Genomic DNA, 25,494 nt, shown 5'->3' with positions numbered 1-25,494 from the left:
ATGCCTGGGTTGCAGACTTGATCCCCAGTGGAAGGTGTTCAGGAGGCAGCCAATCAGTGATTCTCTCTCTCTCCCTTCTTCTCTGAAATCAATAAAAAATATATATATTTAAAAAATAAAATATAAAAATGAGCTACTATTTAAAAAAAGAAAAGAAAGAAAAATTTCCTGTGGCTTGTATACATATATAAATGGATTTGTTCTATATGTATTTTAGTATCATGGGCATTTAAAAAATATATTATTGATTTCAGAGAAGAAGTTAGAGGGAGAGAGTGATAGAAACATCAATGATGAGAGAGAATCATTGATTGGCTTCCTCCTGCACGCCCCACACTGGGGATTGAGCCCACAACCCGAGCAAGTGCCCTGACCGGGAATTGAACCATGACCTCCTGTTCATAGGTTGACACTCAACCAATGAGCCATGCCAGCTGGGCTCATAGACATTTTTTCATGTTAAGAATAGATATCATAGCATCATTTTTTCTGACTATAAAATATTCCATTATATGGTTTTAACGTATTTTATTTAATTTCTGATTGCTAGACACTTAGACTGTTTCCAAGTTTTTGTGTTATTTTCAGCATGGCATAAATTTTTGTGTCCTTTGTATAGTTACTGAGGTGTGATCATTTCCTAAATGTGGAATTGTTTGGTCAGAGTCCACATATTCTGCGAGAAAGCTTGTTTCCCCATCCCCATGCTCTACTAGATAATATCAGTCTTTAAATTTTTTTGTCAACTTGATGGGTAAAAATAATACATGGCTTTTGCTTAATTTGAATTTCTTTACTGATGGGGTTAAATGCTGATTTATAGGTTTTTCTTGCACCATTTGTATTTAAAATTATTTTTATAAACTTTGCTCTTTTTTATTTGTAAGAAAATTTCATATACGAGAGGAATAAATTATTTGAAATATTTAGTTCAGTTTGTCTTTTGCAGGAACTTTGTATTTCTTTGTTATAGAAATTTGACATTTTAAGTAATTAAACTTGTCAATTGCATATTGTATACCAATAGAAATTGATACAACCTCCTTAGAAAGCATTTTGGCAATAGCTATTAAAATTTAAAGTATACTCTCTGACCCAACTTTCTGATTTTAAAAATTGATTCAATAGTAACATTTGTAAGTGTGAAAATCTATTCAAGCACATACACATATGGAAACAGCTCCTGCATGCATTAGTAAAATAAATAGAGAAAATGGTCTTGTGTAATATCCTGTCAACTATTAGTAGCCAGGTATCTTGAGAGTTGGGATTATGGGAAGATGCCACTTTCTGTTGCATACAGTTTTACAAAATTAGAATTTTTTTTACAATGAACATGTTTTGATTTTTACTCGGAAAAAAGTCTTATTACTCTAAAAGAAAACTATCCTTATACACTTGAAGAATAGTGTTAAGTATATAGATAGATTCGCATACATAAAAATTCAAGACCCTCTTGCCATAGCCATTTATCTGATACTAAGATGTAATAACAATAGGTTTGGAGTCAGATGACCTGAGTTCAGGGCCTGGATTCTGCCACTTACTGCCACTTGAGCAGGTCCTTTTTCTTTCTTCAGTCTCAGTTTCTTCATCTCTAAAATGAGAATAATGTTATTGAGCCTTTTGAGCTCAGTGTTGGTACAGGGAAGCACAAGGAGATCACAGGTGGAGAGGTGTTGTAAATTCAGGTGTGTACGTCTCTGAAGACTCCTCCCCCTGAATTGCAGTGTTTGTATATGTATCTGTATAGAATTTTAATATTTGGAAGAAAATCTGTACTGAAAGAAGAATTAATTTACAGTTGATTGAATTGTTTTTAGGCAATTTAAAATTCTGAATTATTACATTTAATTCTACCTTAATTTGTAGTTTTAACCTAAGTGTCTGGTAGCTTGGGGCTCATTAACACTAGTAGCAAGTGATAGTCTGTATAATATTTCTTATAGTACTATATCATTGTTTATATTATTTCTGTCATTCATGATTATTTCTGACAAAACATTTTCCTACATTGTACTCTGAGTTTTAGCAAAAATTATTTTTCCTGTCCCATTCTTATATTTGGAGAATTCCCTATTTTATGAATCTTGGTAAGAGGAAGGAAGTACCTCCCACCCACTATTGAATCTAAAAATGTCAGATGTTTCCTTTACTAATTCAGGCATGTGACCTGGTCTCAGCCACTTGGGTATTCCTACTCTAGACTTGGAGTGGAGATTTATTATTTTCAGTTCACACAGAAAACCCAAAGGGATAAGTACACAAATTATTAAATTTCTGGAGGTCTGGTACACGAAATTCGTGCATGGGGGGAGGGGTCCCCTCACCCCTCAGCCCAGCCTGCACCCTCTCCAATCCAGGGCGCCTCGGAGGATGTCTGACTCCCGGTTTAGGTCCGATCCTGGGAATCAGACCTAAACCGGCAGTCGGACATCCCTCTCACAATCCGGGACCACTGGCTCCTAACTGCTCACCTGCCTGCCTGCCTGATCGCCCCTAACTGCACCCCCTGATGGCCTGGTCACCCCCAACTGTCCCCCCTGCCAACTTGGTTGCCCCTTACTGCCCCCCACCCCATGCCGGCCTGGGCACCTCCAACTGCCCCCCCCAGCCTGTTCAGTCGTCCATCTGGTTGCGATGGTCTCTTAGGCTTTTATATATATAGATTAGAATTAATGGGAATTTATCAGGGTGGCTGGATATAGGATCAACTTGTATTTCTAAATGCCAATAACAATAAGAAATAACATTTAGAAGAAATATTTTTCTAAAGAAGAAATCTCTATTGTGGACGGTCCATTCTGGTGATAGATGGTGGCAGTGGGGGTGTCTTTCCCATAGTCACAGGGGCAGGATTCAGAGGCACTGAAAGCTGATGAGGACTTTGCAAGTTGTAGCATTGGGAGCATCCTGTGATTTCTGGCTGCATCCAGCTTTATTTCTGTCGCCTTCCAAGCCTGGTTCCTCGGCCTAACTGGAGGTCCTATGAGTCCTACCCATCATCTTTCAATGTCTGACTATTCTGCCAGTCAGTTTCTATTGCTATGAAGGTCCTCACTGGTATAGCTTACAACTTATTCAAAAATACCTCAATTGCTATAAACAGAACATGCAATCAACATGGATGTGCAGTGCTAGGTGGCTAAATGCTATTCCAAGTAGAAGAGATGAAATCAATTTTTAAGGTGCGTTTCAGATAGAATATTGCTGAATTTATAACAGCCACATTATGTTGATGATCATAAAAATTGCTGAGAATTTGGAGAAAGCTTTATTTTTTTTGTTTTGTTAATCCTCACCCAAGGAGATTATATATATACTAGTAGCCCGTTGCAGGAAGATTCCTGCAATAGGGCTTCCTGCTGCGCTCTCCCCCGCCCCGCCTGCTTGCCTTCCTTCTCCCCCGGCCCCGCCTGCTTGCCTCCCTTCTCTGCCGGCCCCGCCTGCTTGCCTCCCTTCTCCCCACCCCGGCTGCTTGCTTCTCCACAGCTTCGCTCCCTTCTGCGACGCTTGGCTTATTTCTACGCTGTCTTGATATGCAAATTAACTGCCATCTTGGTTGGGTTGATTTGCATACTCACCCTGATTGGATGGTGGGCGTGGCTTGGACGTAGCGAAGGTGCGGTCAATTTGCATATTACTCTTTTATTAGGTAGGGTATATGTTTGTGTGTGTGTATATTTCCATTTGCATATTACTCTTTTATTAGGTAGGATATATGTGTGTGTGTGTGTGTGTGTGTGTGTGTAATCCTACCTAATAATAGACAAATATGCAAATTGACCATACCTCCGACACACCCACAAGCCACGCCCACCATCCAATCAGAGCGAGGATGCAAATTAACCCAAACCAAGATGGCTACAGCCACAGAGAGCAAGGTTTCCTAGGTAACAGAGGAAGCCAAGCTTTCCGCCTGCCCTTGCCAGGCCTAAGCCTCCACTCAAGCTACAAAGTTTCAATTATAGAAGGTAAACAAATTCAAACAAATGGCGGCAGAATGGAGCTTGAGAGATCAGGCCAGGGTTGCCGCTGGCAACAGGGGAAGCAAAGCTTTCTGCACACCCTGGCCGGGCCCACCCGCTTAAGGCAACAAAGTTTCAATTATAACCCCAACACAAATGGCTGCTGGCCTCGGAGGGAGCCCCAGGCTTGGCTCCGCTCCAGGCTACAAAGTTTCAATTGTAGAAGGAAAATAAATTCCAGATACCAGGGCCTCCGCTTGGGCTGCCAGGGGGCGTGGCCGGCCTGCAAACCACCACAGGCCCCTCGCTCAGGCCACCCCACACCCCAAGGGAACCCCCACCTGATCCGGGATGCCCTTCAGGGCAAACCAGCTGGCCCCCATCCCTGTACCAGGCCTCTATCCTATCTAATAAAAGAGTAATAGCAGATTGATCATCACTGCAACACACAATATAGCTGACCCCATGTGGTCAAAGATCCTGCCCCCATGTGGACACAAGATAGCCACCACAAGATGGCCAGCAGGAGAGGGCAGTTGGGAGGCACCCGGCCTGCAAGGGAGGGCAGTTGAGAAGGACCAGGCCTGCAAGGGAGGGCAGTTGGAGGTGATCAACCCTGCAGGAGAGTGCAGTTAGGGGTGACCAGGCCGGCAAGGAGGGAAGTTGGGGGCAAACAGGCTGGCAGGGGAGTGGTTAGGGGGTGATCAGGCTGGCAGGCAGAAGCGGTTAGGGGCAATCAGGAAGGCAGGCAGGCAAGCAGTTGGGAGCCAGCAGTCCTGGATTGTGAGGGGGATGTCCGACTGCCCGTTTAGGGATGTCCCGCAACGGGCAGTCGGACATCCCTTGAGGGGTCCCATATTGGCGAGGGTACAGGCTGGGCTGAGGGACAATCCCCCTCCATGCACGAATTTCGTGCACCGGGCCTCTAGTATATATATATATATATATATATATATATATATATATATATATATATATATATATATTTCCATTGATTTTTAGAGAGTGGAAGGGTAGGGGAGAGACAGAGAGAGAAACGTTGATGTGGGAGAGACACATTGATTGGTTGCCTACTGCATGCGTCCAAATGGGGGCGGGGATCCAGCTTGCAACCGAGGTACGTGCCCTTAACCAGAATCTAACCTGCACTCCTTCAGTCTGAGAGCCAGTGCTCTAACCACTGAGCAACTGGCTAGGACTGAAAAGAGAACTTGAGATAGCATATCTTTATGTAGCATATCTTTTATATCATTACTAGAGGTCCATTGCACGAAATTCATGCAAGGGGCTTGGCCCCCCGCCCACCATGGCAGCTGCCTCTGCCTCAGCTCCCGCTGCTGCCGCGGCTTCATCCGGAAGGTTGTCCAGAAGAACATCCGGTTTAATTAGCATATTACGCTTTTATTATTATAGATGATTATTCACATTGTTTCTGTAATTTGCCTAAAAACATTCCAAAGGCATGTTTAAATTTTAAGGTCCTAAATCAAAGAATTCAAGTTCAGATTCTTTAATGAAATAAAAAATTCATCATGTTAGAAAAGCACCTAAAGGTAGTCTCTGAAAAACTTGAGTTTACAGGGTTTCCAACTCACAGTGTGTTTAGGATATAGCATGAAAAAAGTTTTGCTTTTTATTTAGTTTTGTGCTTTTTACTATTGTACACATTTTAGTTTGCGTTTTGTAGTCAGAGTGCCTGAGACCATTACTATCCCTTCTTTAAAATTCTTTTATTTAAATTGGGCTAACAGTGCTAGTTAGTTGGCTTATGGGCAGAAATATGCAAAGCAGGTAAATTTATAAATGAATATAGAAGTTGAATAACCAGAGAATTGATCAAATTGCTGTAGGGTTTTTTAAATTTCCTATTATATATTTTATTTGCTAGGAAATATTGTTTCCTATTTATTCTTTGAATAGGTAATATGATCTCATGCTTAAAAAATTATAAATATGGTGTTGTATACTTTGAAAAGTCTCCCCTTTAGTGCTATTCCTTAGTCACTATTACCTCTCTACAGGCAACAACTGTTAATAGTTGTTCATTCAGAGATATCTCCATTCAGAGATATTTAATGTGTATATATGTGGATATATTCTTTTTCGCACTATTTCTATGTAGGTGGTATAATATTAACTTTTTATATTAGAACATAAAGACCTATATAGACTTCTTGTAAAATATTTTCCTAGAAATTTATCCATTTTACCTAAGTTTTAAAATTTGCTTTATACAGAGTGGAGCAAAGTTGACTTTTGTTGTTTTTGTGGTTATTTCCCCCTGATTTCTTTATATATGTGTGTATATTTGTATTCTCCCCATTTTTAGCTAGTGGATCTGTTTTTATTTATTATTTCAAAAAACATCTTTTGGGCTTATTTTTTTTGTTTTCTGGTTAATACTGGCTTAAAAAAATTTTTAATGCTGGCTTTTAACATTAATTTTTCTGCTTTTGTTAGTTACATGTTATACTTTACATGTTATACTTGTCGCAGATACTAAATTGATTTATTTCCATTATTTCTTTTTTTTTCAATTATAATAAATCTTTATTGTTCAGATTATTACATTGTTCCTCTTTTTCCCCCCATAGCTCCCCTCCACCCGGTTCCCACCCCACCCTCTGCCCTTACCCCCCCCCACTGTCCTCATCCATAGGTGTACGATTTTTGTCCAGTCTCTTCCCACACCCCCGACACCTCTTTCCCCCTGAGAATTGTTAGTCCACTCCCTTTCTATGCCCCTGATTCTATTATATTCACCAGTTTATTCTGTTCATCAGATTTTTTATTCATTTGATTTTTAGATTCATTTGTTAATAGATATGTATTTATTGTTCATAATTTTTATCTTTACCTTTTTCTTCTTCCTCTTCTTAAAGAATACCCTTCAGCATTTCATATAATACTGGTTTGGTGGTGATGAACTCCTTTAGCTTTTTCTTATCTGTGAAACTCTTTATATGACCTTCAATTCTGAATGATAGCTTTGCTGGTTAGAGTAATCTTGGTTGTAGGTTCTTGCTATTCATCACTTTGAATATTTCTTGCCACTCCCATCTGCCCTGCATAGTTTCTGTTGAGAAATCAGCTGACAATCATATGGGTACCACCTTGTAGGTAACTAACTGTTTTTCTCTTGCTGCTTTTAAGATTCTCTCTTTGTCTTTTGCCTTTGGCATTTTAATTATGATGTGTCTTGGTGTGGTCCTCTTTGGATTCCTTTTGTTTGGGGTTCTCTGCGCTTCCTGGACTTGTAAGTCTATTTCCTTGACCAGGTGGGGGAAGTTTTCTGTCATTATTTCTTCAAATAGGTTTTCAATATCTTGCTCTTTATCTTCTTCTGGCACCCCTATAATTCTGATGTTGGTACACTTGAAGTTGTCCCAGAGGCTCCTTACACTATCTTCATATTTTTGGATTCTTTTTGCTTTTTGCTTTTCTGGTTGGGTGTTTTTTTTGCTTCTTTGTATTTCAAATCTTTGACTTGATTCTTGCGATCCTCTAATCTGCTGTTGGATCTCTGCATATTATTTTTTATTTCAGTCAGTGTACGCTTAATTTCTAATTGGTCCTTTTTCATATCCTCTAGGGTCTCACTAAATTTATTGGCCTTTTCTAGAAAATTCTTGAAAAACCTTACAACAGTGGTTTTGAACTCTATATCCAGTTGTTTGCTTTCCTCCATTTCTGTCATTTGTGATCTGTTTCTTTGTCTCCGCATTTTGGCTGCTTCCCTGTGTTGATAGAGAGTGGCTTTGTGTGCTAGGTGTCCTATAGGGCCCAGTGGCTCAGCCTCCCCAGTTACCTGAGGTGGACACTCTTGGTGCACCCCTTTGTGGGCTGTGTGCACACTTTTTAAAAAATATATATATTTTATTGATTTTTTACAGAGAGGAAGGGAGAGGGATAGAGAGCTAGAAACATCAATGAGAGAGAAACATCTACCAGCTGCCTCCTGCACACCCCCTACCAGGGATGCGCCCGCAACCAATGTACATGCCCTTGACTGGAATTGAACCCGGGACCCTTCAGTCCGCAGACCGACGCTCTAGCCACTGAGCCAAACCGGTTTCGGCTGTGTGCACAGTCTTGTTGCATTTAAGCCTTGATTGTTGTTGGTATCCCTGGGAGGAATTGACCTCCAGGCCAATTGACTGTGAGGATCAGCTGGGTCTACGATGGGAGAACTTCTGTGCTGGAGACACCTTATGGGGCAAGACTTGCTTCAGTGGGGCTTTGGTGCTCACTGAGTCTTGCCTCCTGAGTGTGTCCCTTATGGATCTGAGGAGTTGTAATCTGGATGGTCCCACTCTGACCATTGGGTACACTGGCTCGTGGATCTCTAAGGAGGTGCTATTTTAGCTTCTGCCTGAGGCCACCCAGCAGGAGCTACTGAGAGATCTGCAGATTCCTCTTCTTTGTTTGGGGTTTGGAGGTGCCCAGATGAGGCCCAGCTGTGAAGCAGTGCAAGCTGCTGTGGGGCCTTGGGCCTTTTGGAAGTTCTGGGTCTCTCTGACCCAGCTGCAGTTTGTTAGGTAATTTTAGATTGTGAACAGCCAGGCCATTCATATGCAAAAGCCTCTGCACACAGCTTGGGTGGGGCGGGGTCTCAGGGAATCCACAGGGCAGAGCAAACAGCAATGGCTGATCCTCAGCCCTGCCCTAAGAGGCCCTGGGTCTCAGTGTCCCTCGGTAATTGTTGCAAGCACCTTGAGTTCTGCCTGATGCCAGACAGTCCAGTTTCTCCCCGTATGAGTCTGGGTCCCCAGAGTCTTGCCCGGAACTGGAGTTCAGAGCAGTCAGGAGCTTGTGTCTCCCTCCCGATTGAGAAAGACAACAGCGTACTCAGTTGCCAGCCCTTTCCATGTGTGCGCCTGCGTACCTCCGCACTTTACTTCCGCAGCTCCTCTGAGTCTCAGTGTGCTTTTCTCTTTCCTTCTATTTGTAGAATTTCCACTCAGCCAGCCTTCCTGTGGTTCTGGATGATGTCTGTTTTGTCTTTTAGTTGTAGTTTTGAAGTGGTTTTGCGAGGCAGCAATTTCAGGTGTTTACCTATGCCGCCATCTTGGTTTCACCTCCATTATTTCATTTTGTTAATATAAGAATTACTATGAATTTTCTTCTGAACACTGTGTTAGCTGTATTCCATAGGTTCTGTATTCTAGATTTGTATCTGATTTTCATTGGTAATTGCATATAATGTCAATGTTGTGTTCCTGGGTAAACTCTGATTAAGTGGCTTAGTCTTTTCTCGTGAGACAGTTTAGTGTTTTCAGGCAGGGTTAGTTACCTGAGTGCTTTGGAACTTTTACACCCCAACGCACCCGAGGAGTACAGTAGCCTCAGCAATTAGTAGTAGCTCTCTCCATAGTTATGTTATCTTCAGCTCTCACAATTACCAGTCTTTTTTAGTTGTTAGTTGTTTCTATTCTTGATTTTAAACTACAGATTACTGTGTTGGTGCATCAGTGATGTTTTGGCTTGTAATCTTTCAGCAGATAGATTTTGAGATGTTCACTTATGCATTAGTTTAAATATCATACAAATCTAATGGGGAAGAAATTGGAGAGATATAAAATTTGCTTGTAATTCAACAAATATTTACTGACACAGTGATAAGCCAGTCCTATCACTGAATAAAACAAAGCCCCTGCCCAATGAAACCTACATCAGAGAGAAGGACAGTTGAGAAAACTAATATATGGTACAGCGATTTTCAGCCGGTGTGCCACAAGAATGTTTAAAATGTGCAATACCTGACTATTTAGTCTGGGGGACTGAACGCTTTTCCCTTAGATTGTAAAAAAATAGCCGAAACCGGTTTGGCTCAGTGGATAGAGCGTCCGCCTGCGGACTGAAAGGTCCCAGGTTCGATTCCGGTCAAGGGCATGTACCTTGGTTGCGGGCATATCCCCAGTGGGGAGTGTGCAGGAGGCGGCTGATCGGTGTTTCTCTCTCATCGATGTTTCTGGCTCTCTATCCCTCTCTCTTCCTCTCTGTAAAAACTCAATAAAATATATTAAAAAAAAAAAACTACCTATTTTTTTTCCTGTCAAATCATCAAAAAATATATTTTTTCAATATAAGGATATTACGTGTGGTATTAGATATGGAGCACTTGCACTTCATAAATTTCATTACACATGACATATTAAATCTATATTCACATAAGTTTATTCCTCTTGGCCCCCTTTTGAAGAGTCTCCTGGAGATAGGGAGCTGGCCCTATTCATATTCTGTTTCCTTGGATAGGCAAGTTACTGGCACTCAGTAAATGGTAATCAATTTGAGGTTCAGGTTGTTGCTAAACTTATTAAAGTTTATATAAACCAGGCTTGATCATGTGCTCCAAAATTAGAACCTGATCAGTTAGTAAGATATTCACTGGGTGATAATTTATTGAAAATGAGCTCACTACTGTTTGTGTTTATGAAGGGGAAGTACAGAGGATTGTGGGCTGTGTTCTAGTTGTATCTTATTCCTAAGTCTTTAAATTTAACAATAAAAATAGAAATTACTTCCAATTAACAGAAATTAAAATTAAAACATTCTAATGAACAAAACAAACTGACGACCAAAATAGATCCAGAGACATTGAAATATGCAACCGACTGACATATGTCAGAGGAAAGGGGGGTGGGTGCGAAGAGATTAACCAAGAAAATTATATGAATACTAGAGGCCCGGTGCACAAAATTCGGGTGGTCTGCGGAGATTGGGCCCTAGCTTGCACCCCCAGCCTCACAGCCCTGCAGCCCTACCTGGCACCCCGCCTTGGCCTGGCACTGCCTGCTTGCCCCGCCCCCCACCGCCAAGCTGGTTGCTGTCTGCTGGGTGATTGGCAGTGCGATTGGGCCCCCGCTCACACCCACCTTGACCTGGCACCACCCGCTCAACTGCTCGGGGCCGGCAGCGCCTCCACTGCCAGCACTGTGTCGCCGGCGCCCGCCATGTTCCGTGCCACCCCCTGGTGGTCAGTGCACGTCATAGTAAGCGGTCGAACTCCAGGTCAATGACTGCCTGAGGGGACAATGTGCGTATTAGGCTTTTATTATATAGGATATGCATAGCCCATAGACACAGACCATAGTGCTGGGAAGGCCTGGAGAGGGTGCCAAGCTGGGTGGAGGAGGTCAGTGGGGGACAAAGGAGGACACCTGTTATACTCTCAACAATAAAGATCAATTAAACAAATAAAATAAACTCTTATAAAACAATATTTTATAATCTAAAAGTTTTGTAATTTCCAGGGTTAAGCTTTATGTTTTTTCCCCTCAATTTTTAAGTGTTTTGGTAGTCTTTATAACATAGATCAGATTTGATGTCATTTATTTAACAATTGAGCATTTTAATATAAGCTATCACTGAATTTAAAATTGATAGGGGTATTGGATCTGTGCTTGCATATATAATTTGAAAGTACACAGGCTTGATAAATATTTACTTCTAACTCTGGTTAAAATGCTCTTGACTTTGGTTTTTATTATCAACTTGATAATAATAATACAGCTTTTTGTTACGTTTTTATCACTTACTGTCATAGTCTCTGAGGTAATTTTTCCTCTCACTTTTTCTTTTTAAAATAGGGCAGGAAACTGAGCTCAGAGAAGGGGCTTACTGTAAGTTACACAGGCCACTGAGCACAGAGCGAGTCTTGAAACCAGGTTTTATGATTCCCAGTGGACACATCGTTCCCTGGAGCCTGCTCACAGACACTGTTCATTCATTACTTACCGTTTGGATGTTTCAGAAGAAGTAGCAATAGTTTTTGTTCTTAAATTTTTCTATTGAATTGAACATTGACAATTGAAAATAATGAAACTTTAGTTATCTGCTTATTGTATTAGTAAATACTCAGTGATATATAGTGGTGCACTAAAGTAGAATACATAAATGCAAGTCCCATAACTTATCTGAAAATCTAATGTAATGTTTTCAATGAATGTTTTATTCACTTACTTGATTTTGAGTTCAGTATTAAAAGTTAAATAAAAAAAATAAAAACAGTGAACGTAGGTACAATTTTCTTTTCTTTCCCAGACAGATATTGATTATGTACACGGTGTTATAGCCATCCTGGAGAAAGAGTAAGTTCTTCTTAATTATGGAAGTGAAAATAATCATTACTATTATCTCTTTGCTTTCTGCTAAAAGATAATGCCTTCTTTTATATTTCATGTCTCTGGAGTTCAGTGTTCATTGGACCACGTATAATTGGTCTTTGGCATTGTCATATAGAAGGTGCACATCCAGTTATCTGATGGGATAAATTGGTATATTTAGAAAAGACTTGAATGTTACAAGTATGTAACATTATCAAATAACAGTCTTTAATCTGGAGTACAATGAACATAGAGTCATATGCGGTTATTTAAATTTTCACCCTGTGTTTACCAAGCAAAAATTTTCTGCTGTTATGGCAGATAGTCATTTAGCAGTTTCAAACCTCAGTGCTAAACTATGTCTAAATCTAATCTATTTTGCAAAGGTTGAGTAACAATTTACTGTGAGCAAGGCACATCGCAGGTAACAACAGATGGAAAGTTTAGTAAATTTCAGGTATCATTAATTTTTAAAGTACTGCTTTGGTGGTAGTCTTAATAGTAACATTAAAAAATCAGTCTTGATATGGTTTCTTCATTGAATTCTGTCTTTTTTTGCCCCTAAACACTTATCTTCTACTTAAAAAGACAAAAGAGAAGCAACAATTATTTGCCAACTCTAGATTTAAAATAATGTGGCTTTATATTTGTCTATCAGTTCTAAAGCCAGAGACTTAAAAGTATGTATAATTCTGGGTTAAACTCTGTATTTGTTAGATTTTTTTCTCAAGTGCTCAATTTCTTGGCAGCCTTCTTATAAGTACAACTTGGCAGCCTTCATATAAGTACTATCATATAGTATCGATTCCTTAATAGGACCAGAGCAATAATCACTAGTCCCCTTCACATGGGCCACGTGGGCACATCTGTGGGGCACATCAATGATTCTGTTGATTCCTTCATCAATGTGTAGGAAAACCATGCCCAGAAAAAAAGTGCAAATTAAGCACTAAGAACATTTGTGCAAAGACAGGTAGTTGGACAACCATTTTGTGGAGATATGCAAAAATGAAATAATGGAGAATGCAAATGAGAAGGAAATTGCAATTGAGTAAGATTGGTTTAAAAAACTTGAGAACAGTTTCTCAACCTTGGCACTGTTTACATCTTGGGCTAGATAATTCTTTGTTGTGAGGACTGAACTATGCGTTGTAGTATATTTAAAGCATCCCTAATGTCTGTCTCCCTACTAGATGCCAGTCCTGTCCATAATGACGACGACCAAATGTCTGGACATTGCTCAGTGTACCCGTTAGGGGCAGGAGTGCTCTCACTGAGAAACACTAGTTTGGAATGACATATAGTGCATAACCTACAACTAAACCTTCCTGAAAATTAAAGAACTTTGGTTTTTGTACACACACACACACACACACATACACGCACACGCACATGCACACATGCGCGTGCACGTTCATTCATTACTTTGTTTTTCTTCAGTTTCTATTTTCTGTGACAACTTGATTTGATTTGTTAAAATTCTTATACTTTTTAGGAAAGTAATACCTGCATTTGGCCTAGGTATTCCATGCTGCTCTAAGAATAGTGGCACTTTACACTTTTTGAAAGCATTATTTTTAAAAAATATGTGTTATTAGAAAAAAATCTGTATTTTTCTGGAAAATCATTGATGAGCAACTTCATTGAACACAGTGTGTTCATTACTGATGTGTTTTATGATAACACAGTAAGTTGAGCATTAAGATAAATAAAATCCCACCGAGCTTAAATAACTCAACTAACCTTTCTCATGGTAGATTTTCTAAAGAAATCAGTTCTGGTTTGGTGGAAATAATATCACCTCCGGGAAGCTATTATCCTGACTTGACAACCTTAAAGACTACATTTGGAGACTCTAAAGAAAGAGTAAGGTGAGCCTGTGTTTCTTAGAACACTCACCCTTGGGAATGTAATGTGTAATAAATGTAGTTCTTATTTACCAAAGCTTCACGTATTTTAGGATTTAGCAAATTAATGAGAGCCAATGAATTTTGGAGTGTTTTATTGGAAATTCTATGGAGTTTCTGATGAGAGGTTGAATTTGGTAAACTTTATAATTTTTATAACTGCTGCTCTGATGTTATGAGTTTTCTTAAGAGCATATTATCTATAACTCAGAAGTTAGTCCCGATAGAAATCTCAGATTTGTATGCAGCATAAATGAGAGCTGACTCAATAAAGAGGCAAAAACAATAATACTGTTCTGCAAAATTATATTATAATAATGTAATTAGCCTATTGAGTTTGTCTCTGGCCCTCTAAGAAGGACTTAACTTTCATTGTGTTATTAAAAACAAAGTAAGAGATATTGGTATTAGTTTTGGATTTTCTGTAACTAGAGAAAAGGAAAAACGGTATTTTGGGAAGAGATTTGTATATCTTGAGTTATTCATTTGTCCCAAAGACAGATATGTCCTCATAATTGATTGTCTCTCAATAAATATAATTTTATTTTTCAAAAATTAGGGTTGAATTTAGTAAAAAATTCTAGGTAGTCTTATTAGCTGTATTATGGAGAAGTTTGCTTAATATGATTCAAAGCTTTCATTTTACTGGTTGTTGTGTTTTTTTAACCTGACTTTTAGAACCACTCTCTTATTTAAAATTAGTCAGTTTCTTTTGGCTACCAGGATTCACTGAAAGAACTTACTGTTGTAAATTTTAATAGGATGTTTTGGGTGTTTTAAGCATTCAATACATATTTATTAATTGCTACCTGCTTGAAGCACAGTCCTAGGCACCAGAGCAGTGTTCCCCAAAGTACAATTGTCGAAGCACCAGTTCCCAGAGACATTAAGATGTTACTGAAAAAAGGGCCAGTGGGCAAGGAAGTTTGGAAAATACTGGATTACAATTTTTTTTTCAACAAGTGTATTTACTGCTGGATGTTTCAGTGCCTCTTTATGCATATTAATTTACCTCCCGAGGGGAAATATGTGTGCTTCCAAAACTTTCTTGGTATTAGACTTCATTTTTCCTTATGATATCTTGAGAATTAGTCTTTTGGGGAATACATTTTGACAATGGCTTCATTAGAGAAAAGTGAATTCTCTTTCACTCTCTCCTCTAAGTGCATATATTATGTATGTATGTGTATCTAGATATCTGTATGTCCATATGGACATATATTGTGTATACATCATGTATATAAAATATATACATTTTGTGTCTGTAATATATTACATATTATAGAATATTATGTCATATCATAGTATATATCATAAAATGTAATACATTTAATTCTATTTTGCCTATTTTGAGTCTGATTCTTAACTTACTTTTGAAAATTGAAAATTTTTATTTCAGATGGAGAACAAAGCAAAACCTAGATTATTGTTTTCTAATGATGTATGCTCAGGAAAAGGGCATATATTACATTCAGGTAAGTGTGGTTATTTCTTTAATGTTTTTCACCTTTTAAAGAAAAAGTAATAACATCAAAGGTGTATTTTCATTAAAATAGGGTGTGTTAAAAGCGTCAGCCCTCTCAGATCTCTAAGATCATAACGATATATCCAGGGCAGAAGCATCGCTCATAGTCACTGAGAATGTGGGCTCTGAAGTTCCATTCTCTGGTTTTGCACAAACACTAGCTCTCCACTTAGTGGTATGGCAATGGGCAGGTTGCTCACCTCTTCTTTCGTTTTCTCCCATCCCTCCATCTCCTCTCTCATCCTCCCCCTCTTCTCTCATCCTCCCTCTCCTTTCTCATCCTCCCTTTTCCCACTGTTAAAAAGAACTAAGAACTAATTATATGGAAAATTTTAAAGAAGGATTTCCATGTCTTTTTTAGTGGTGGTTCTATTAGTATAGTGGGTTTTTTTTTTTTTTTTGTATGCTACAGTATATTTACATTTAGGTAATAAAACTGACATTTTAGTTTTATTAGCATGGCTAGAATAGTAAATCTATAGTGATATAGGTTTTAAGTTAGCCAGGTAGACAACATCTTACTAATCTGGGAAGCTTTTATTTCTTTCAAATTTCATTTTCCTCAGTGACTTAAGCTTAAGTTTCCCAATTCACTTCTTTCACCAAAGGTCATTATTCCTGGTTTGAAATGCAAATACCCCTGAGCCACTAAGTTTGTCAGGGTTTTTTGTTTGTTTTTTGTTCATTTTTTCAGTATGAAAAGTTTATTAGGTCCTGATATTTTGATAAAAGTGTTAAGAAAAGGTATTCTGGTCCCTGAATCAGAAAGGAAATGGTGGGACGCTCCTGGGAGTTGGGAGAGATGGGAAGGGACTTTGGGAGGAGAGGAATGAAGGAAAAAGCCTGGCATCACCTGGGAAGTTGGACTTAACTAAGGTCAGACTTTGTCTCCCTTGACATTATACCTTGGGCCAGCTGCATTCAAATGGGCATGACCCTTGCTGGCATAGCTTAGTGGTTAGAAGTGTCGGCCTGTGCACTGGAGGATCTGGGGTTCAACATTCCCAGTCAAGGGCATATACCTGGGTTGCAGGTTCGATTCTCCACCTCCAGTCGTGGGTGTGTGGGAGGCAACCAATTGATGTTTCTCTCTCTCTCTCTCTCTTCCCCTTACTCCTCCCTTCCACTCTCTCTAAAAATCAATGGAAAAAAATGTCCTCACCCCTCAGGTGAGGATAAAAAAACACACCACAAGACAAATGGGCATGAACTCTTCCTTGGTTCACAGAAAGGGAGATGTAAATGATGGTAGGGTCAGAACTTAACATCTATCTATATACTAAGTGGCCAGATTACTATGATCTCTGAACGCATAATAATCTGGCCACTCTGTACTTCTCTTGAGTACCTCATTTATTTGATATTAAAGATGCTATAAATCGTGCACCTGATCAGTTTTCCCCTTTGCACTGGCTGATGGGAAGCTCAGGCAAATAGGTGGTTGATCTCCAGCAAAAGTCTAGAATACTTTTGGTACCCATTTGAGATGCAAATACACTGAGTGGCCAGATTATTATGCGTTCAGAGATCATAATAATCTGGCCACTCGGTGATATAAACCTAAGTGACTGTTATGACTGGACCGACCGGTTGACCAGTTGCTATGACGTGCACTGACCAGCAGGGAGCAGATTCTCAATGCAGGAGCTGCCCCTTGGTGGTCAGTGTGCTCCCATAGCCAACCTCCCGCGGTCCCTCCCCCCTGCCAGCCTGCCACCCCCCCATAGGCCCCGATTGGGGGTCCGGCCAGCCAACCTCCGGGGGTCCCTCCCCCTGATAGGCCTCAATTGCCAGCCAGGCTGAGGGACCCCACCCATGCACGAATTTGTGCACCGGGCCTCTAGTTGTATATAACAGTATACAACATTTGAGCATATAAAAACCAATATCCTAAATTTAGAGAGTACATTTTCTTGAAATACCTTAGAGAAGTCTTATTATAATTTCAAAATAATAATTTCAAAATGTTTTATTTTAACATATCCCAAATATTACTGTAGTTGAACCTTGCTGTTTATTCTAGGGCCACTATATAAACACATTTTGGTCATGAACTTTTTAGAGAGAACTTAAAAGTATAGTTACTGTTTTTTTAAAATTTGCTTCCCAAGGAGAGAATTAATGCAACTTTAAAGATTTTTCGTGAAGTATAGAAAAAGTAAATGTTTAGGAAATTAAGGAAAGGTTGGGGTTTGGAAAGAGGATGATAAGGAGCACTTCCCCTAAACAGAGTCAGTATGTAACAGCAGAGGTCAGTATTTAGTAACAGCAGCAGCTATGAACTAGCATCTGTTGCTTGCTTACCATATGTCAGGCATTGCTCTTTCCAATTTATGCTTTACACATATAAATTCATTTAACACAACCCTTTTTCGTAAAAGCAGAATCATACTGTACATACTGTTTTATAGCCTATTTGCTGTTACTTAATATATCATAGATGCCTTATGCCACTGATATATTCCCAGGGTTTAGTGCAGTGTCTGGGACATAATAAAAGCTCAATAAATATTTGGTAAGTCAGTATCATATCTTTCCAGATACTACTACTGTTACGTAGAGAGGAAGAAGAAATCTTAGAGGTTTTAAAGACATGAAAACTTTAAATCCTAAAATAAGTGATAATTATTTATTTTTGGATAACTAGAAATGATAATGTGAAATTAAGAAAAGGAAAAGTTTTCTTAGGATATTAAAATTATCTTGTGACTTTAAAATTATATGAAAGAAGATTCTGAGGGGGGAGTCTTTGCATGCATCCATGATCGCTGATCTCTGTCAACGCCCTATTGAGCTGGCAGCAGTTCCGAGCAGAGTTAGCGCGTGGTGTTGGCAGAACACCTGGGGTTACCTGGCACCTTGTGAGCTGCTACAGCTTCTTAAGGATTTTGAAGATATTTTTCAAAATGTAAAAAAGGAACTTTTAGGAATCTACAGAAATGAAAAGTATGTAAGTAGAAGCATATCAGTACAGCATTGTTGGCACAGACAATGAGAAACAAGCTGTATGTCTGCCTGTGAGCCAGACAAGTTGAATGAATTGTTGTACAACTATAGCATGGAATATTACACATCTATTAAAAAGGATGATTTAAATATGTATTTATTAACCTGAAAGTTATTCATGTTATATGAAGAGAAAACGTATGGCCCCCTTTTTAAATAAAATCGTAGAGTTGGAGGGAGCCTGGAGGAAGTGTGCATGGGTCTTTATGTGCTGTATGTCCATACAGAAGGGGTTGAAGTGATGCACAACCAACTTTTAACATTGGCCACCCCAGCTAGTAGGGTGGAGGGCAGAGAAGGGAAGCTACTAGATTTTTCTTTGACTCTCTCTTTGACTTGGTATGCGTGTTATGTAAAAAGGAAAAATAAATTAAAGGCCTACAAAAATTATTTTCCTTTGAAAAGAAGAAAGGCAGTGTGAAATCAGATTGGGCAGTATAAAATGACCAAAAAGGAGTAATTCATGGAGTGGTAGTGTTATTTCGCAGAGTATGGGAATGGTTTAGTTGACTTGCTATGTGCATCCTCTCGTTTACTTTCCTTGTTTTCTTTTAATAAAATTTAGTTTTGTAATTTCATCATTTTTGACCATTGTTTACTTGACTTTCATGATAAAGCATGCTTGATTATTTTTCATAATAAAGAAGGTCCATCTATCTAAATTTTTCCTTTCTTCAGCTTGAAGATGATATTATTGCCAAACCGAATTACTTTAACACTATCAAAAATTTTGCCCTTCAACTTTCTTCTGAGGAATGGATGATACTAGAGTTCTCCCAACTGGGCTTCATTGGTAAGAAAAGTGTTGGCTTTATCTACTTTTCAGAAATAATTGTGAGTCTTGGGATATTGGATTTATTCTTTTTTTTTTTTTTAAGTTGGCTTTATTCTTTGGAAATGTATTGCTTTTGAGGAAGTTGAGCTTAGAGAAATGATGTAAGGCAACCCAAAATAGTATTTGGAGATTTCTAAGGTTGTAGTATTTACTCTAGAGTTCTACAAGGCAGCCCTCCATATGTCCACATGCAAAGCCAGCCATGGTCCTGGTGAGCATGTCTCCGACCCTCTTCTATAGCCCACTGCTTTTGCAAGATTGGCTTTTAAAAAATGTCAAGTTAACAGTTTTCTAATATGAATTCCTAGTATTTGATGTAGTACATGAAGTTCCTGTCCAGTGATTAATTTGTATTCATTTGTTTCTTTTATTGACTAGTCAGGATGCTCATTTAAAAAGTTTTTCACTAACATTCCTAAATTATCCAACTAAAGAGAATATGTTGAAAATCAAAGAATTGAAGGAAATTTACAGGTTTAAAAAAACATCCAGAGGATAACATTTCACTTCCTATAGTACTTTAAAACTTTAAATATTAGAGGCTGGGCCGTTGATCTTGCTGATCACTTATCTCAACTTTAATTTGAGTCAAAAAACATCTTTACTTGTGAAGATTTAAGTGAAGACAGAAGAAGTAGGAGTCCTTGTTTTTTGCATTTATTATTTTAAAAATTTGTTTTTACCTAACCCTCTTAAATTCCTTTTTTTTTTAAATGGGAAGAATCTTATTAAGACATGAAGGAAAACATCTCTGACTTGCTTCTTGAATCCTTTGAACCAGTAGTTGTATGATAGATTTTGTAATAAAGAAAATCAGGAATTCACTGCTTCCATTGATATCCAGATGATAGCTTCCTGTTGACCCAAAGCAAGTTTGTTGTTGTGCTAAGACAAGTGGGGACGTTATTCATAAGGACTCACAGCTGAGAGAGCACCAGGGTTTAGTTTACTTGTTGTATAGGCTTCCCTGACGTAGCCGTATGGAAGCTTGGTTTCTTTATTACAGTGTTGACTGGAATATCTTTTCAGGTAAAATGTTTCAAGCGCCAGACCTCACTCTGATTGTGGAATTCATCTTCATGTTCTATAAGGAGAAGCCCATTGACTGGCTCTTGGACCACATTCTCTGGGTGAAAGTCTGCAACCCTGAAAAAGATGCAGTAAGTTAATTTCTTAGGAGGTGGAAGAAGCTTCTTTTCTATATTTCATGAAAGTGACTTTTAGGGAGCTAGATTTTATGAGTGAACAGTTAAATAGGTGTTTCCACTTAACATTTTGAGTGCTTGCCTGCTTTCTTGAACTGACAAAAGTTTCAGTAGTAGAGTGACTTTTAAATAGCAGCGGGGAAATCCAATGAATAAGTAAAGCCCACCTTTCAGTTCTGATCAGCGTCTCGTGTCTTTAGTCTCTGCTGTCTCATTGCTGTTGGCTGTAGGTGTGAGTCATATCTGTCCTCAAGGCTATTTCAATTTTCTTCAGATTCTCTGTCAGCTTTCTTTTTTCAAATACTTTGGGGACAATATCAGACCCCTACACACCCCGAAATAAGGAATAACATAGAAGTGATATTTTACACCAAAATAACGGCAAGTCACAAAAGCACCTTTCAGTTTCTTACTTGGAAGAAACCAGTGTTCACACGGACATGCTGACCTTTTTGGTGGTGATAAGTGAACGATGACATTTGCTTTGATCATTCAAACATCAAGTTACTTTCTTAGAAATCGTATTGCAAAAATTAATTTGATGTTTTTCCTGTCCAGTTTGAATTGTACCTCTGAAAAAGCAAATTTTTATTTATTTGGTGTAAGCATAAAATATGGGTGTACACATTCTTAAAAATGAATAAGTAAATTGTGACATGTAGTAGCACGAACTATTTATTAAAAGCATATATTATATGGTTGACTTAATATTCATTCTAACAAATAGACATTTAATTTGATTGTATAACCTTATATTCCCTAGAATAGTTGTATCATGCTACCTTCAATTCACTTTTAGGAGATTATCTTCTGTAGCTATCACTGCATTCATTCCATGATGTAAGGCCTTCCCTGTGTTTTCTTTGTGAATTACAGGAATTTTTATTATAGGATAAAAAAGTTAACGTCATCTTTACACTCCTAAAATATGCTTGCATTTATTTGGTCCTGTGCAGTTTAATCTAATGTATGGTTAGGTTCTAAAATGAGCCCTTGAGGTTAAAATTTCTGATAGTAAAAATTAAAACTACGAAAACCTTTAAATCACCGGTGCATTTAAGTCCACAGCCCTTTGGCCAGTTGTATCTATTCTCTCACTCCTTGGCCACATTTCTCTGTGGTCCGGACTTCTTCAGTTGCTTCCACTGGACGTCAGAGACCCTGCCACACAGACTTGCTGGTATCTGGAATGGTGTCTTTGGCGTGGTCTGGGAAAGCCTTCAGAGCAACCGCACACCTTCCCAAAGGCTTACCGACCGGCTCTGACTTTCCCGGCCCACAGTGTCCATTGGCTGTGCGTGGTTGGCTCAGCCTCAGGCCCTGTTGGTTCTTCTCCACTCCCTTTGTTCTTCCCCCTCCCTCTCTCTCTCTCTCCTTCCACTTGAGTAGTTGAATTTGTGTGAGTAAAATATACTCCTTTACTTCTGTTCTAGTATTAGGAATAATGTTCACCTCTTGTTTAAATTCAATGAGCCAGTCAATGTGTAAAGGTTGGTGATTTTTGAAATATATTTGGTGTTACAATTCACACCTCTTACTCATAATGCAATTTATGATGGAATTTTTTTTTGTGTGTAACAGATGTGAGGAACAGTGGTTTCCCCTCAAAATCAGGCCTTTCAATACCCAGCAAATTATTGGAGGTCTTTCAAAGTGGAAATATTTTATTTTTTAAATATATTTTATTGCTTTTTTTTTTTAAAGAGGAAGGGAGAGGGATAGAGAGTTAGAAATATCGTTGAGAGAGAAACATTGATCAGCTGCCTCCTGCACAACTCCTACTGGGGATGTGCCCACAACCGGAATCGAACCTGGGACCTTTCAGTCCGCAGGCCGACACTCTATCCACTGAGCCAAACTGGTTAGGGCATGGAAATATTTTATAAATGTCTTTTTTAATACGTTCTTGACCTAAAATTTATTTAAAAAGTCATTGAAAATGAAGAGTTGATGAAAGCATGACCAGCTAGCTGTGGCTCCAAACTCACAGCCATCGAGAGCCCTGCTGGCATTGAGTGTCTCACACTCTGATCAGTTTGACGTCAGGTTGCATCTGAAGTCTAAGCTCCGAGGCACTTTGAGTTGAAACATAGATTCCTTAACTGTGCTGAGACAGATGTATCATTGTCACTTTTCATATCGTTTACTTGCTTATAGTCAGGTTATTGCCTTACATTTTAAAATTGCTTTCATGCAACCAAATGTCCCTTTAATTAGTTGCAAAAACTTAATTATATTACCTTTTTGTATATTTTGTCTATTTGACCCAAACCTCTAGTTTATAGTTTGTGCATTTTAATAGTTTTGCTTTTTAGAACTTTATTAATAATCCAGATTTGTCATTTATTATGTCTTTTTTGTTTCTTCTTTTTTTTAAATCTTTATTGTTGAGATTATTGGTACGCTTGTCCCAGAGGTTCCTTGCACTATCTTCATATTTTTGGATTCTTTTTTCTTTTTGCTCTTCTGGTTGGGTGTTTTTGCTTTCTAGTATTTCAAATCATTGATTTGATTTTTGGAATTCTCTAGTCTACTGTTGAATCCCTGTATATTATTCTTTATTTCAGTCAGTGCATGCTTAATTTCTGACTGGTCCTTTTCCATTTTTTTGGCATTCTCACTAACATCCTTGAAAGTCTCACTAAGTTCCTTGGAGGATTCTAGAAGATTCTTGATTAACCTTATAACTGTGGTTTTGAACTCTATATCCAGTAGGTTGCTTTCTTCTATTTCTTTCACTTGTGACATGTTTCTTTGTCTCTGCATTTTGGCTGTTTCCCTGTGTTTGTTTCTATATAGGGGGTAGAGCTGCTATGTCTCCTTGAGTTGGTAGAGTGGCCTTGTGTAGTAGGTGTCCTATAGGGCCCAGTGGCTCAGCCTCCCCATTCACCGAAGGTGGACACTCTTGGTGCACCCCTTTGTGGGCTGTGTGCACAGTCTTGTTGTAGTTGAGTCTTGATTGCTGGGAGGAATTGACCTCCAGGCCAATTGGCTGTGGGGACCAGCTGTGACTACAGTGGGAGAGCTGCTGTGCAGGAGACACCCTTATGGGGCAGGACTTGCTTCAGTGGGGCTTTGGTGCTCACTGAGTCTGCCCCTTCAGTGTGTTGCTTATGGATGTGAAGAGTTGTAATCTGGATGGTCTCACACTGACCACTGGGTACACTGGCTCTTGGGTCTCCAAGGAGGTGCAAAGTCAGCCACTGCCTGGGGCCACCCAACAGGAGCTACAGAGAGATCTGCAGATTCCTCCTCTTTCTATCAGGTTTGGAAGTGTCCATGCAAGGCCAACCTGTGAAGCAAGGCAAGCTGATGCTGGTGTGGGCCTTGGGCATTTTATTGATAGATTTGGGGCTCCCTGACCCAGCTGCAGTTTGTTTGACAGGTTTTAGGTGGAGAAAGGACAGGCCATTCGTATGTAAAAGCCACTGCACACAGCTTGGATGGGGTTGTAAATTGGGTGGGGCGGGGTCTCAGGGAATCACCAGGGCAGAGCAAACAGAAATGGCTGCCAGTCAGCCCTGCACCAGGGAGGTCCCAGCACAGGAACAATGACTGCTGTGAGCACCTCCATCTGGAAGAAAGCCACCCCCAAGTTCCTGCCCCAATGCCAGACAGTCCAGTTTCTCCCCGTATGTGTCTGGGTCCCCCAGAGCCTCACTCTGCACTGGAGGTCAGAGCAAGCGGGAGCTTGTAAATTCAGTTCATGGTGCCGGCCTTTTAAGAGGAGCAGCTGGGTCTCCAGCAGCCTGTGTGTCACTCAGCCCCAATCCACACTGGTTTGTACAGTCCGTAGTGCTTACGGCCCTGGGGACTTCTTTCCCAGCTCTGGGACCCTGGGCTGGGTGTCTGGTGTGGGGCTAGGACTCCTTGCTCCTCCAGGTGGCCTCCACAGAGGCAGTCTCCCTCCTGATTAAAAAAGCGGCACATTCAGGTGCTGGACCCGTCTGTTCTGCACCTCCACACCCCCTACCAGTCTCTGTGCGCTTTCTTCTTTACCGCTCTAATTGTAGTACTTCCACTCGGCCGGCTTTCCCTGGTTCTGGATGATAGTTCTGTATTTTAGTTGTAGTTTTGATGTGGTTGTGGGAGGCAGCAAGTACAGGTGTTGACCTATGCGCCATCTAGGCTCCTCTCTTTCTGCATTGTAATATTAAAAGTCAAGTCTATATTGACATAGTGTGAGAAATGATTGAAATTAAATCCTTAACTCTTCCCTTAGGTGTGCTTATTTTAAATTGCTGCATCTTGTCTGTTTATCAAGTAGGCCGTGATTCTATTAAAGCCTCAATGAGAAACCTAAAAAATGTGATTTATAATTATGAGATGGAGTTGGATTTTCTTTTCAATATTTTCCTAAAGCACTCCTCAGTTTTCAGATGAGGACAAGATTTCACTTTATAATGTAACACTAACGTGATTTTTTCCCCTAATATTTAGAAACATTGTGATAGACAGAAAGCAAATCTACGAATTCGTTTCAGACCTTCCCTCTTTCAGCATGTTGGTCTGCATTCTTCACTAACAGGAAAACTTCAGAAACTTACGGTTGGTGATTTCATTTGATTTTTCTCATGAACGTACGATTTGTTATTCAGTGCATTATCATTGTTTTCCTCTTAAGTATAAGCTATGGGTTGTTTTAATTGCATATATGTTTTTCCTCCTAGGATAAAGATTACATGAAACCATTACTTCTTAAAATCCATGTAAACCCACCTGCAGAAGTATCTACTTCTCTGAAGGTCTACCAAGGACACACGCTGGAGAAAACATACATGGGGGAGGATTTCTTCTGGGCTATAACTCCGACAGCAGGAGACTACATCTTGTTTAAGTTTGATAAGCCAGTCAATGTAGAAAGGTTGGTGATGATTAAAACGTGTTTGGTCTTACAGTTCAAACATCTTTTACAAGGTGATTTGTGATGGAAGTGTTTTGTG

The 25,494-nt window shown here is 39.4% G+C and overlaps 1 protein-coding gene across 3 annotated transcripts in view; it reads left to right on the top strand.

The window, feature by feature from the left end:
• MGAT4A (alpha-1,3-mannosyl-glycoprotein 4-beta-N-acetylglucosaminyltransferase A) overlaps nucleotides 1–25,494 on the top strand; it is a 78,952-nt gene that overhangs the window by 42,413 nt on the left and 11,045 nt on the right. For all 3 annotated transcript variants that reach the window (XM_054727835.1, XM_054727836.1, XM_054727834.1), the window contains 7 exons: nucleotides 12,012–12,058; nucleotides 13,831–13,944; nucleotides 15,380–15,455; nucleotides 19,190–19,304; nucleotides 20,376–20,506; nucleotides 24,992–25,099; nucleotides 25,222–25,415. In XM_054727835.1, the coding sequence (XP_054583810.1) occupies nucleotides 12,012–12,058; nucleotides 13,831–13,944; nucleotides 15,380–15,455; nucleotides 19,190–19,304; nucleotides 20,376–20,506; nucleotides 24,992–25,099; nucleotides 25,222–25,415 (785 nt within the window). The remainder of the gene's footprint in view (nucleotides 1–12,011; nucleotides 12,059–13,830; nucleotides 13,945–15,379; nucleotides 15,456–19,189; nucleotides 19,305–20,375; nucleotides 20,507–24,991; nucleotides 25,100–25,221; nucleotides 25,416–25,494) is intronic.

The sequence above is a fragment of the Eptesicus fuscus genome, chromosome 16 (assembly GCF_027574615.1).
Source record: "Eptesicus fuscus isolate TK198812 chromosome 16, DD_ASM_mEF_20220401, whole genome shotgun sequence".
NCBI lineage: Eukaryota > Metazoa > Chordata > Mammalia > Chiroptera > Vespertilionidae > Eptesicus > Eptesicus fuscus.
The sequence above is the reverse complement of the archived record's forward strand: the minus strand, read 5'-3'. Positions and strand labels throughout refer to the sequence as shown.